The sequence below is a fragment of the Rhopalosiphum maidis genome, chromosome 3, assembly GCF_003676215.2.
Source record: "Rhopalosiphum maidis isolate BTI-1 chromosome 3, ASM367621v3, whole genome shotgun sequence".
NCBI classification, from domain to species: Eukaryota; Metazoa; Arthropoda; class Insecta; order Hemiptera; family Aphididae; genus Rhopalosiphum; species Rhopalosiphum maidis.
The window spans coordinates 69228737-69243363 of record NC_040879.1 but is presented as its reverse complement, the minus strand read 5'-3'; the positions used below and the strand labels follow the sequence as shown (position 1 = coordinate 69243363).

Genomic DNA, 14627 nt, shown 5'->3' with positions numbered 1-14627 from the left:
ACTACTTTGTTTAATTCCTTAAAACCTCTTAATATCTCCCCTAATCTATATTCTATTCTCAATTCTAATTCTGAAACTGTCATTAATTTAATAATAACCTTTATTCTGGAGGCTGGCTTTAGAATTTAATTTTTGTAATATTATATTTTGTTTTGTATTCGTTCTCGTTTATTGTATCTGTATGACTTATTAATTGTTGAGCTATAATTGTATTTACAAAAAGCTAATAAAAAAAAAAAAAAAAAAATAGTAATCTTAATAATTCATGATAGGTCGCGCTTTAGTTATAAAATGGGCACTCCCTACTACAACGTCGCACGTTCGGTCAGCTGTTCCGACGGCCATCTCAGTCATATCTACCCCGCCTATATAAGGTCTTGACTCCGACCGTTTTTCGCGGCTCAGAGTCCGCCGATGATGTGGCCAAACGATTTGTGTAGGCCGTCACTGATGTGGCCGACAGAATATGTAAATTGCTCAAGACGACCAACGTACCGATAGTAATGTCTGTTTAGGATGTGCGTGTGCATGGAGTCAAGACCGTGTGCAACTTGTACGCGAAAACGTTTACCACGAGTAACCACAAGGTCGCACATCACGACCACCTGTCAGGCCGTTTTCTTAAAACTCTGTATAACGCATGCAACCTCAAATTACGAACACCGAAATTCGTTCAATGCTTTTTACATAATCTGTCGAATTACGATACGCATTTCATTGTGACCGAGTTGGGGTATGATACCAATACGATATCGGTGATATCGCTGTTAGGTTTATCGATATGTGTCTGTTCATGGCGTCGAATTTAGCCGGCTTGGCGCGGAACCTTACGACCGCACACTTTTACAAGTTTCGCGAAGTCGCAAAAGTGTTCACCCCGACGGAGATGCCACTGGTGACGCGCAAAGCTGTTTTTCCGTATGAGTAAACGGATTCCTACGCAAAATTACGCGATACGGCGCTACCTGCAAGGAAGGAGTTCTACAGTGCGTTGACCGAGACGCACGAGAGCGATGTCGATTACGAATATGCGGCCCTGGTATGCAATCGCTTCTACAATGTACGCGCAAAATCTTACGCGTATGACATCGAGAACGCAACCACCATACGAGCAAAGGGGATTAGAGGCCCCATGATAAGAAATCACCTAACGTTCGACGACAACAAGCGATGTTTGTTTGCCGTCGACGACGATGATGATGACAATTAATCCGATGAACGCGATGACGAGTTCAACGCACGCACGAGCAAGCTGAGAGCATCGTCTTGTGCGCAACAAGTCATCGCACGCATGCATACAGCAGCAGCAACAACAACAATAACATCGGTCTTATGAACTGTATACCCCGTATAGAGACAACGTGTCGATCCGATCATTTAAGCATCAAGTCAAAATAATCAAAACAATGAAATTAACGTTTAACAGATCGGATGATAAACGTCAATTTGTAATATCAAATATCAAAGACAACATTAAAACAGTAACAGGACTTAAGTCATTGGACACTCCTAAACAAACATTTAAATTGATTAAAGATGATATTTTTGAAATAAATCTAAAACAAATTCAAGCAGTCTTGAAGTGTCCTAAAATTGAAGGTGTGGGAAAATCTATTAAGTATAAGTTTTCTCATGCATTGCATTTAAGAGAATCTTAACGTTACATAGTGTGACATGATATAATATCATATACATAAGATTAGATAAAATAACTACTGATTGTTATATTAGTAACTTCAATTTTACTTAAGTCTGCCAGAAAATATAAGACTGAGTTATATTAAAATTTAAATTAGGTACATTTTTATTGTTATTGTTATTATAATTATGTTTTTACTACCTTAAGATGTTGAAAAAATAAATATTAATTTATTTAAATATTGTATTAAAAGACTAAGTAAATTTTAAGTAATGTTGTGATAACTATGGTTAATTAGTCTGCCAGAAAAGATAAGACTGAGTAATGTTAAAATTAAATTACATTTTTTGTATTATTATTATTTTTATTATCTAATTATCTAATTATATGCTAATGAAGTTGAAATAAATATATTAATTTGAATAAATACATTTTTTTGAAAATCCATGTATCAATGTAACCCCATTTCACTAAAATTAAAATATTTCGTAAAATAATTATCATAAAAAAATTGTTCGTACAACATTGATAATTTGGATGGCTAACTTTTGATTTAATGAATAAAAATAGGGGGTATCAAAAATGTAAACCCAAATATGTAGTTTAAGATTGATACATTTAACTTTAAAAATGTATGGGTTCAATTTATCAAAAAAAAAAAAATTTTCATTGATTGTTGTTGAGAAATTTATACTTGAAGTAAAGCAATTTAAAAAATAAATATTATTTTACCATAGCATTAGTTAAATAAAAATAATACCAAAAAAAATAAAAATTATCCAAGTAACCCCATTTTACGGTATATAAAAATAAGTAATTATAACAAATACTATTCTTTATACCAATAGTTTGTTATGGACTACAAAAAAAAAACTATAGGTAATTTGAATTACTTTTGTAGTTACCTATTTATTCAGATGTAATAATACTGCAACAATATGCTTACAACTCTCAGATTCTCCAGCTTTACAAGCAAAAAAACTGTATAATATGTAGCTTATTTTTCTCATAAAAAATTAAAATATCAAATAAAAGCCAACGCTTAAGCACAGATAATGTTCTTACCTAAAAGCTTGATAATAGGTCAATTGCCTCTAGTATCAAAACTAACAGCATACTATTGAAACTAGTGAACAAAATTTTGCTATGTCGTGCGTGTGTAAGACGGAAACAACAAATGCATGGGTAGCGTCCTCTTAAAGATAATACCTAAATTTACACTTATTAAAAATAATGTACAAAATTTATTCTAATGGACAACAACCATCGTCATCGTTATCATTGTCGGATGATGAGTGGGACGTATCACCTATGGTAAGGACGTGGTTTGGATTCAACTGTAGTTCGTCGGTAAGCTCATCGCATATGAAATCGACACTCCATATTTTTTGTTTTTCAGTCTTCACGTGGGATATAAAATTCTGCCAATCTTCCGGTGTTACCCTATCAATTGCTTGATGAAGCAAATGCTGTACATCTACTGTTTAGAACGTAGTGTTATTTGATTTTACATGATACTTTACCTTTGACCAGACCAGTTCTATAGGATTAAGTTCACAGTGATAGGGCGGCAGTCTCAAAATCGTTTTCCTTGCTTCTTTTGCAATATCATCTATTACATAGCTGTTGTATCTAAAAAAAATATAAAAAATATAGATAATTTATTTGGTTATATAGAATACTTTATTTGTTTCATAATTACTTGGTTTTAAGACGATTCACGATATCCATTAGATCACTTTTAATCAACATTGATGGATCGGCTTCTTCACCTTTAGAATGCAACCAATTGACAATATCTGCCTTTTTCCAACTCATTGTTGGAACTCTTTCCGATTTTACCGAATGATACGGTGCATTATCCAACACGACAACCGCATTATCCTTGAGCAATGGCAATATTTCTTCGAACCATTCTTTAAACGTCTGCCCATTCACTTCATCATGGTAATCGGATGTATTTTTCTTTGACTCGAAACATAATAGTCCACCACGTACGAAACTATCAACAGACCCAATATGAAGTACAATTAGACGTTTACCTTTACCGGTAGGATTTGGTGCTCCCGTAGATAAACCCTTCAGGAATGCCATTCTATGGGAGGTGACCGTCTGGTCGACCCATACTTTGTTAGCGCAATCCCCTGTATTTATCCATGTTTCGTCTAAATAATAGATGGGTCTTTCTTCTTCCCGAAACCGACGAATTGATGATAAATAATTTCTGCGCCAATTAACAAGGTCACGTCTTTCCGTTAGTATACTGTTTCTCTTGCGTTTTGTAAACTTAAATTTTAAACTCTTAAGTATGATTCTTAAAGAAGTCTCTTTAAGGTTTGGCATGGTTTCGTCTTCATTTATTGCAATTAAAATCTTTTGCAGTGTTGGAATTTCTCTGTTCAACCAAAATGAATGCACCTTTCTTCGAATTGCATTTTTGTCAAAGTCGTCTATTTTATCAACCACACCAGGTTTTTGCCTTTTTCGATTCGGTGATTTCACAGATTTCGTAGTTTTGTACTCTGCTATAGTTTTACGCACAGTGTGGTACTCAATTCCAGTAGTCTTAGAAATATTTGTGATCATCTCACGGAACTTTATCCCACTGCCATTTTCTAAGATCGATTTATAGTGATTGATAATCATTGATTTCTGGTTACTGCTAACAGGCTAAAAAATAATTACCATTATTTAACTATTGTTTTTAAGAATTATAATTCTATAGTAAAAATTGGTAAACGGAAAAAAAAGATTCGGAAAAAAAGTCCCCGGTGAAAAAGTCTCACGGAAAAAAAGTTTCCCGTTGCAGTATAAATAAAGCGATATTTGGCGTAGGCTGAAATAGGAGAAATTAACCAGAGAAAAACAAAAGCAGGTAAAAAAATTGAAGTACGATTGAATATTTTATGTCAGCGTTTTGACGAGGACAAATCTGAAGATATTCCTAATTTTTTAAAGTAAATCAATCAAAATATAAGAAAAAGATAATTTTATTAGATTTTTTATTATTTTATGAGGGACATATATCTGAATAAAAGCATTTTTTTTTAATTAATATTATTATAGATGTTTAAGATATTAAATTATTATATTATTTTGTACATATTTTTTTTTTTTTTTTTTTAAACTTTTATTTATAATACATACAATCTATAAATACATTTTACAATAAGCATGTTTGAGGAATTACGTTTAATGACATGATTGACTTGATGAATAAATCACCCAGCGGCAACACTTACTGACAAGAGGGTCAGAATTATTTTAGGTCACGGTTCCAGCTACGCTTTAACCTTCTAGGTGGGTTACCAGGAATGGACTCAGAGTTTAGAGCAAGGATTAGGGGGTTAGAGTGGTTTGTAAGGCGGGCACGGAAAAGTTTGTAGGAGTTTTTGGCTTCTTCTTTGACAGTGGGTATTTTTAAGTCTGAATGTAAGGTATGATTTGAAACATATGGAGGGGCGCATGTAATCATGCGAAGTGAGGTTGATTGGAATGTTTGGATTTTATAAATATTTCATTTTTTGCTGATCCCTTGTACATATTTAATTTAGTTGTTTGTTAATTATCTTCAACAAAATATGTAACATGTAAGTAACCTATGGGCAATATACCTATCTATATAAATTATAAATACCTATTTGATAAAAGATTTAATTTAAATCAAATATTAATTTGGAGACTTTTATTCCGGGGACTTTTTTTCCTACAATCATAAAAACTAAACTAAATAAATTTAAAAAAACAATTTTCACTTACTTTCCCCTTGGGATTCTTTTTCTTTGGTGTGACAAACTGTGGAGATTCTTCATGTGAAGTATTCATATTTATTAAAATATTGCAAAATTAAGTCACAAAAATGTTTAAAGCAAATGAAAAAATTTACAGCAGTGAACAGTGAACACGTATGTACGGACAAACGAACGAAACACTACAACACGGTGTACAAGGTGCATATTTGACACAGCGCTGTATATCAATTTCATTTCGTTCTTGTTAGCCAATTAGCGACGACCTGCGCGCGACGAACCTGTTTTGGTCCGCTGCCCAGGTACGTTCTTATTCCGCGGCGAGTTTAGTAATGAGCCAACTGAACCAATTGCTTTTGGTACTAAAAGTAATAAAAATATGAAATTTTTGTCTGAAAATGAATTGGGAAAAGCTTATTCGGTTTTGTCTGAAAACGAAGACGACCTTGACGTGTTTAGAAAATTTGTAACATCTGAGTTAAGAGGACTTCAAGCTGAGCATTTTTTAAAAAAAAAAGCTAAACGTCAAATCCAATGAATTCTGTTGGACATCGCAGAGGAATATGACTCAAATATGTCAACCACAAGTTTAATTCCTGTTCCTTCGACTTCATTCTCAAGCGTGAATTCTAATAGCGCTTACAATACAATATCTACGTATAACAACAACCCAGATTATAGCTTTATTGTAAACCAAGCTGTAACAGACATTCCAAACATGCCCAATAGTTTTAATACTAATATTTAAAATAACCCATAGCCCAATCACTATAAAGTAAAGATTTAACTTTTTTTTAAATTTTTCTAATAATTTTTTTTAACAAAAAGAATGTATTTATTTTATTTAATATGTTTATTTTAAGCTAATTTAAAAAGTATTTAAATGATAAATCATAATATAAATTGTAAACTGTAGAAGTATTTTTAGTACCTTTAAAAATCCTTTTTCTTGCAATACATATGACAGAGCTTGACAAACTTCAGGTACGATTCCACAAATGGTATTTGTTGGAATTCTAAATAAATAGCTTAAACTTGCATAAGAATCACCTAAAATATAATAAAAATGATAAAAAAAACTGCTAACTCGCTGAACAGATAAACATTGATAAAAATAAAAACTTAGAAAAATCGATGTTTTGCATTGTAGTTGCCTTATTTTTTTTATTATAATTACCAGAAGCCAAAAAACGAAGAGTCAACATCAATCGTTAACCAACACTTATTGCTTGACGCATATTTGTATCCATTTTCTGGACCATTGGATCATTCCACGAGCTTAATTCTTCAAAATCTTCAGCAGACATCCTTATAAAATTTCTCAGCTGTGAAGGGTCTTCCATTCTAAGCTCTCGGGATAATGCATTATACGCACCATGCAATTTTCTTCTTTGAATCCATTTACGTTCCCACACACTTCTCGGCTTTTTTCGTTTTATGCTCAAAAAATCGATAACAATAATAGCAGCTGCAGTTTTTTCGCGCTTTGAAACCATTTTTACATAAGCTCAAATGAGTACAAGGCATCAAATTCTTTACAAACTCAAAAAATTAAGTAAAAGTTAATAGTTAAAAAGTACTCCGCACTTTAACGATTATAATACACAGCATGTTGGTATGTTTCACATTAATTTCAAAAATATTTTACAGGCATCGTGTGAACAAACGTTACACTTCTGTTTTTATACAAATGTTGTTGTGTCACGACAACAACTGGAACAACATTTATGTCTCTAGTGAGAGTGGTTATTTAGAGTAGAGTGTAGAGTGTATTTCATAAAGTAGAAATTTCTTTCATGAAAAAAATGTCATCGTGTGAATGAAGCTTTAGAAAGCAAACTACAAGAACTTAAATTTCTGGAAATTTAAATGTAGCACAAAAATGTACAGAATGTACGTAGAATATTGTAAAGAACAAGGTATGCAATAGTGGTCTAATCTCGCTATATATTAACATATTTTTAATTATAATTAAAATATTGGTTTTTTTGTACCAAAAAAAGATCTATGTAATACTTGTGAATTGTACAAAAACACATAAAATAAAACTAACGAAATATAATTATTGCAAAATCTTCATCTTTCTGATAAAAATGCTGTTTGTTTGGATAAATATGATAAACAAAAAGCAATCGATGGTTTTCAGTTTACCGCTTGTTTTGATTTACAAGGTATATTGATTGCACCTGACGGTGAAGTATCAAGCTTTTATTACAAAAGACGATTAGCAACATACAACTTTACAGTTTATAATATGAAGAACGGAGAAGGAACATGTTACGTCTAAAATGAAACAATAGCAAACCGGGGTGCAAATGAAATCGGTACGTGTTTATTGGATTTTATACGTAATGAATTTAATGGAACTGAAAATAATTTTGAAGATATAATATTTTATTCTGACAACTGTTAAGGACAAAATAAAAATAAATTTATTGCATGTTAATATTTATACGCATCATTAGCATTAAATATCAATACAATTCATCACAAGCTTTTAATCGTGGGCAACACACAAAATGAAGGAAACTATGTATTCAGTAATAGAACGTCAAAAAAAATTGGTACTCCGAAGTGGCCCGATCTATGTACCGTCTCAACGGGTATCAGTTATTAAGTCGGCAAAACAAAAAGGAAAACCATCCACTGTAAAAGAAATGTCTACTGAAGATTATTTCTATTTAAAGGATTTAAGCAAAGATATCGGTACAAATTTTAATATGGATGTAAAGGGTAAAAAAGTTCTGTGGAAGAAATTCGTGTCGATAGAACAAATCCATACACATTGTAACTAAGAACATCATTTAACAATACGGATTACCAAATAGTAAAGGTGAATATAATTTAACTCTACAATGCATAACGTTACTTGAGAATAACAATGTTTTTATCTGCATTTCATACTTAAAATAATGATCGTTTTATGCTTTTCAACGTATATACTAGTAGCTAAGGTAATATATATTTTGTTTATAGTGTAAAGAAATAGTAATATAATAATAATTATTAATTAATTTGAAGTTGTTTGATATTTTTCTGAGTTATCAGCGTTATCAAATTTTTTCTTTGAGGTATGTCAATCTGATGAACGATAAATCGGTCCTAATTCATACAATTTAATTTGGAAAAAATTGTATGTTTCCTACAATGTACTTTATCAATTCGTTTGAAATGTGGACCTTTTGTAGATTTGTACTACTGCAAATATTCAATTTTCACTTTGTTACACATGGGTAACACTATGCATTCCCGTTACATTATCTTTATATGATACACTTGTGATACAGATAGTTTATCAATTTTTCTTTTAAAGTGCTGTAAATGCCTTGTTTCATAAAATTAAGTACTTATTATAGCTAGTTGTTAGTTCATTACTTATTTATTTAGATTTGAGTTTCTTAAAGCACAATCAAGTATGGAAAATAAATTAGCTGATGATGATATAGTTCATTTATTAGACATTCCATCAGATTCTGAGGATGGTTTTGAAAGCGACCTTGATACTGAACAAATCAAAATATATGATGAGTACAGGGATTTATTAGAAGAACCGGATTTATCTACTTTTATAGAACTCTTATTAAATAAATTTGCTGAAAAATTTTAGATGAAGTTGTTCAATTTCCTATTTTGGATCCAGAACTGGATAATGGTAAATATTTAAATATTCCTTCATCCTCATCTTCTCCTGAACCAATCATCACACCAAATAATAAAAGAACCAGATAAACCCAACAATGTATAACACCAATTTTAACAGCTCCTACCAAACCTCATGTAGTAATTAGAGATATTAAATGGACAGATGGCAATTTTCCAGTATTAGAAACTGATTTTCTTGGAAATTCTAACTTACCAAATTATATAATTAAACTAGATACACCTTTTCAGATTTTTAAATATTTTTTTACTTCAGATTTGATAGATCATATATGTTTTGAAACTTATAAATATGGTGTGCAAAAGAACTCCAGTAGCCCCTTAAAAATGAGTACTGAAGATTTACAAAAATATATTGGCGTTTTTGTGATGAGTTTAGTAAATATAACAAATATTAGAAACTATTGGTGACCAGTTTTGGGAAATGAAATTATAAAACATCAATTATTTTTCCTACATAACCTAGTAAAAAAGTTACCGAATACAGATCTATTTTTAAAATGTAAATCGAGTCATAGGAAGTAACTAAAAAAAATCTTTCTGTTTTAACTATTTTGTACCGATTTTAAAAACGGAAAAATGTCAAAATCTTAATTTTGTGACCTGTGCATGCGCGTGCTTGAGTTAGATTGTTTTTAGAATCGTAGACGATCTAATATCATGGTCATTAGCCTAATGATCGATAAGGAACGGATATAGTAATGTTCTTGGAAATAATAATAGTATTATTACGAAAATCGTTGCTTATTCAATTATTAATTCTGTTTATTGGTGTTCATTCATCAATCTTCACAGTCTTCATTACTTCAATCGTTCTGTGTAATAGTTTGTTATCAAATAATGTTAAAAAGTCTCGCCAAAAATTATTTGTTATGAAAAAAAAACCAAAACATAATTTAGCCAACTTAAGTTCAAAAAAATATGTAACCGTTTCAGACAACTACCAACAAATAATATGCGATTTATTATTATACCTGTTTTCGATATTTTAATTTCATTGGTGATCATATATATTATAAGAATTTATTAAAAATATAAGTTATTCTTTTATAACGTAGCAACTAGTCTAGATATAACAACGCCAAAAAAAAATTATGTCAATACAAATATTGAAGTTCACCAAGTATATTCCATTTTTATACAAAACCTGTGTTAAAAATGTTTTGAATAACACAATATTTAAAAACTAATATAATCTTCCGTCAATTTAATATATGGATAGAACAATTTATAATGAATCTTGTATATAAATTATAAAATACATATAGGATTAAATTTTTTTTTTTATAAGCAATTAAATTCAAATTTTGAAAAAGGTCGTCAAAATCATATTTGCTTACTATTTTATAGTACCTAACAAAGCATCCAAACTATAAAATGTGCAATTTTTGTAGCTTAGATTTAGTATTTCATATCGGAACAAACATTTTTATTATCATATTAACATTGTTTTTTTTTTTTTTTATAGATATTTTATATTTAAATGTAGACGAATTTACCATTGTACTAACAGTAAAATATATTAATAATTGTAATAAAAATATAAATTATCCTAGACCTACTGTACAGCACACCCATACCCACTTGCCCGTTATTTTTTCGTGCTTACATAAATTTTGTAAGAAAATGTACACATTTTTTACACTTATTTTATTTTGTTTATTTATAAAAAAATAACATTTACAATCTGTACAAATATAATACAATAAGCAAATAGGTTAACATTATTTTAGTGACTTTGAAGACTTGTGAAGGGAAACTATCCAGTGATAGGACCCTTTTGACTTGTGACAGTTAGGACAGGGAGTGGTGTTTCAGTTTAGAAGATCGCGACACCAGCGTCTTTTGAGGCGACGAGGGGGGTTATCTGGAATTGTGGCAGAGTGTTGGTTTGCAATCAGAGGATTTGGATGATGAAGTAATTTGGAGTGAAACTTTTTTACTGGGTTTTAACTAAGTTTTCAATTGATTCGATGTTTAAGTCTTTGAGAAGGGTGTGGTTAGAAACATACCAAAGAGCTGACGTTATTGTGCGGAGGGAAATGGACTGAAATGCTTCAATTGTTTTAATTTGGGTTGGTTTTGCACAATCCCATATTTGGGCTCCATATGACCAGATTGATCTTAATATAGATTTGTAAATAATTATTTTATTATAGATTGGAAGTTTGGATTTCAGCATAGGACGTAGTAAATGGGATCTTGAATTAAGAGACTTTCTTTTAGATTTGAGGTGAGGACCCCAAGTTAGTTTTTTGTCTAAAATTATTCCTAGATATTTAACTTGGGCTAAGGAGGGGATAGGAACTCCTTGAAAGGAGATAATGGGTGTGTTTTTTTTATTGAGGGTAAAAGAGACGAGAGTGGATTTATCGGCATTGTTTTTAATTTTCCAGTTAAAGGACCATTTATCAATAAGGTCGAGGTGGAATTGAAGAGCATTAAATGCTCCTTCTGAGCTACAATTTGGGGATAAGATGGAGGTATCATCGGCATAGGTGGCTAAGAACGTGATTTGAGTTGTGGGGATATCTGATGTGAAGATGTTATAAAGGTCAGGAGAGAGATCACTACCTTGAGGGACTCAGGCTTGGATTGGAAAAAGAGAAGAAAGAGAATTACCGTGACGTACTTTGATGGAACGATGTTCAAGGTAGGATCGAATTAATAGGTATAGGGGCGCGGGAAGGAATTGTTTAATTTTATAAAGCAGACCAGTGTACCAGAACCTATCGAACGCTTGCGCCACATCGAGGAATACTCCTGGGCAGTATTCTTTTTTTCTCAAAAGAGGAAGAAACTATGTCGACTAGCCTATGAACTTGTTGTATTGTGGAATGTTTTGCGCGAAATCCAAATTAGGCATTGGGTATTATTTTTTTTGTTTCAGTGATTGGTCTTGGCCTTTTCAAAACGACTTTCTCGAATAATTTTCCTAATGTTGGAAGTAGGCTTATGGGTCTATATGAAGTTGGTACATTAGGGGGTTTGCCTGGTTTGGGTATGAGAATTATGATGGATAGTTTCCAGATGACAGTAAAATAAGACAATCTCACCATAGAGTTGAAAATATATGTAAGCAAGACAATTGTTTTTTTGGGGAGATGTTTTAGAATTTTGTTCATTATCAAGTCATGCCCTGGGGATTTGTTGGGCTTTAACCTTTTTATAATATTTGAAATATCATACGGAGAGACATGCTTGATGGGACGAGACATAGGTAATGGGGCATCAATGAATTTATTTATTTTATCTAAATGTGCGGTATTTGGAATAATGTTTTGGTGAGATGTGAAAATATTCGAGAGATGTTCCCCAAAAAGATTTGCTTTGTCTAGATCTGAAAGTGCAAGCGAACCATCATTAATTGTGTTCAAGTTTACAGCTTTTTCTGATCGACGAAAATCATTGCGTGATAAATATTTTTTTTTCAAACCTTAATACAGAGCTTATACTGTTTGGAACATCAAAATGTAGTCTTCCATCACATCTTATATATGATCTAAAATCTATATGATCCATAGTCATACTGAATGATAAATATGTTCTGTTTAGTTTATTAAAGGTTAATAACTCTTTAGCAATTTTATTGTTAATATCTTGAATTAATATCCTTCTTCAAATACATATATAAACTTCGCATCTTCAATAAATCTATTATCTGTGCCTCCGATAACTTACGAGTATATTTCCAATCTGTTATTAGTGGAATTTATGTTCGGAAATGAATTAAACATTTGTAAATATATCAAAGCTATTTCCGAGTCCTTGTTGACGTTTAGAGATGGAAAATAATTTGCAGATAATGCAGTATCATTTCCTGTCAAACTTAAAGTGATTGATTCATACATTTTAAAAAATCAAGACATAAATGTCCGCAATTAAATGTGTTATAATCTTGATAATTTGAATAGTTATATATAATTTTGTTCCCCTTAAAGTATTTTTGTAATTCAATTGGTGGAGGTAAATCACCGAAGCTATCAAAATATATAACTTTATCTTTATTTTTATAAAACGCTACCTAATGACTTCCATTACCTGAAGATGAGTGAAATTTGATATCGAGGAAACGGATTCACTGCTCTTCGATATCACAGAGTCAGATTCTGAACATTGAGACATTTGAGACGATGGTCGTGCTCGTGATGTGATTACTGTATCATCCAACGTTGATTGTGTGCCAAACTGAGACTATAATAAAAAATTAAATCATAAACATATGTGTGTACGTTTATTTAAATATTAACATGTCAATAATTAAATTATAAAAATTACCATGGATTGATGAACAATTTGACTAATTTGAGGATCATCTTCATTTGCTTCCACTTCCAATTCACGACCATGCGTTTTTAACGACTTTGAAGATTTCCCAGATTTTGCTGGCAAATTAAAACTTTGGACACTTAAGTGTTTTCGTTTGAGATGTTGTTTAAGGTTTGTAGTATTGCCACAATTTTTTTAATACAGCATTACACAATTTACATGAACCCGAAGCACCGTTTTCTAATTTATCAAAAAACTTCCACATTACAGACATTGTAATTGTAGAGATAAAATAAAGAATAAAGATTTTAAACAATTTAAACACGGTGAGTCGGTGACCACGAGGTTTTCACACTTACGGACGGAGTCACGCCGTCACGAAGTAAAAACGCGATACACAATTAACTAAGATCGCAAACGCAAAGGCGGTTAGAACTGTGATGCAAGTAAACAAAACAGAAAATCGAAAGTACAAAACGCGATACACAAGTAACTACTATATACAAAGTAAGATCGCAAGACGCAAGACGCAAACAAGGCGGTTGGAAGGCAAATAATAAAATATAAATATCGCAAAAGACTAAAAGAGAAAAGACCGATCGGAATATCGGATTTTTGAATCTTGAAATACTATAAGACATTAAGACATAAGTGATAAGTGCGGTTAATATCATAATACTAGATTAGATCCGTTGGTAGGTGTTGGTCGGGGGGAACATGTGTCCAACAGCGTTTACCCCAAAAGGGAAAAATTCCCCGGAAAATAAAAAAATTGGATAAAAAAAATCGATTCAGTAATAAAATCGCCCTAGTGAATCAATTCAAAAAAATCGAAAAATCGACTACAAAAAATCGATTTTTAAAACATCGATTTAAATCGCCCATCACTAGTACTAGGTACACAATACTGATATTTCGGAAAATATGCTTCAAACGGGAGACTATTTATAAGGAAATTCACGAAACATTTACCAGTCTTATCTAATTTCCACTTACGGATTGAACGCATCATCTATAATTATAACTTAAAAATTCTTGAGTATTTATAAGAAAATGGATTTGATTTAATAGAAAGATAAATTAGATATTTTCAACGTAGATGCTCAAATAATAAAGAAACCATCAAGACACGGTTCAGCAGTATAATGCATTGAAAGTAAGTATTAAAATATTTAAAATTAATTTATAATATGTAGATATTATAAGCATTAATACCTATTATTTTATATAAACAATTTAATAAAACATTTTACTTTTCAAATTAAAATCTCAGGTATGACCAAAAGCGTTTTATTTTGAGAATTAAAATG

General features: G+C 31.3%; 2 protein-coding genes across 2 annotated transcripts; one reads left to right on the top strand and one right to left on the bottom strand.

Annotated features, from left to right (window-relative positions):
* Positions 1 to 781: 781 nt before the first annotated feature.
* On the top strand, positions 782 to 1517 carry LOC113557640 (the record flags this gene model as incomplete). The annotated part of the gene is made up of 3 exons (XM_026963206.1): positions 782 to 918; positions 973 to 1205; positions 1348 to 1517. Coding segments are annotated over exons 1-3 (540 nt in total), but the record flags the coding sequence as incomplete, so codon positions are not given.
* Positions 1518 to 2883: 1366 nt separating this feature from the next.
* On the bottom strand, positions 2884 to 5464 carry LOC113557639. The gene is made up of 4 exons (XM_026963205.1): positions 5399 to 5464; positions 3342 to 4309; positions 3163 to 3271; positions 2884 to 3108 (listed from the first exon to the last, which is right to left on the bottom strand). The coding sequence occupies exons 1-4, from the start codon at positions 5462 to 5464 to the stop codon at positions 2884 to 2886; spliced, it is 1368 nt and encodes a 455-aa protein (XP_026819006.1).
* Between the last annotated feature and the right edge of the window lie 9163 nt (positions 5465 to 14627).

Excerpts from the sequence above, each read along its gene's own strand:
- LOC113557639 (XM_026963205.1), bottom strand. The coding sequence starts at position 5,464 with ATGAATACTTCACATGAAGAATCTCCACAGTTTGTCACACCAAAGAAA. Across the intron at positions 4,310-5,398 it reads AAAAGAATCCCAAGGGGAAA|CCTGTTAGCAGTAACCAGAA; the intron begins GTAAGTGAAAAT and ends ATTATTTTTTAG. Across the intron at positions 3,272-3,341 it reads GTGAATCGTCTTAAAACCAA|ATACAACAGCTATGTAATAG; the intron begins GTAATTATGAAA and ends TATTTTTTTTAG.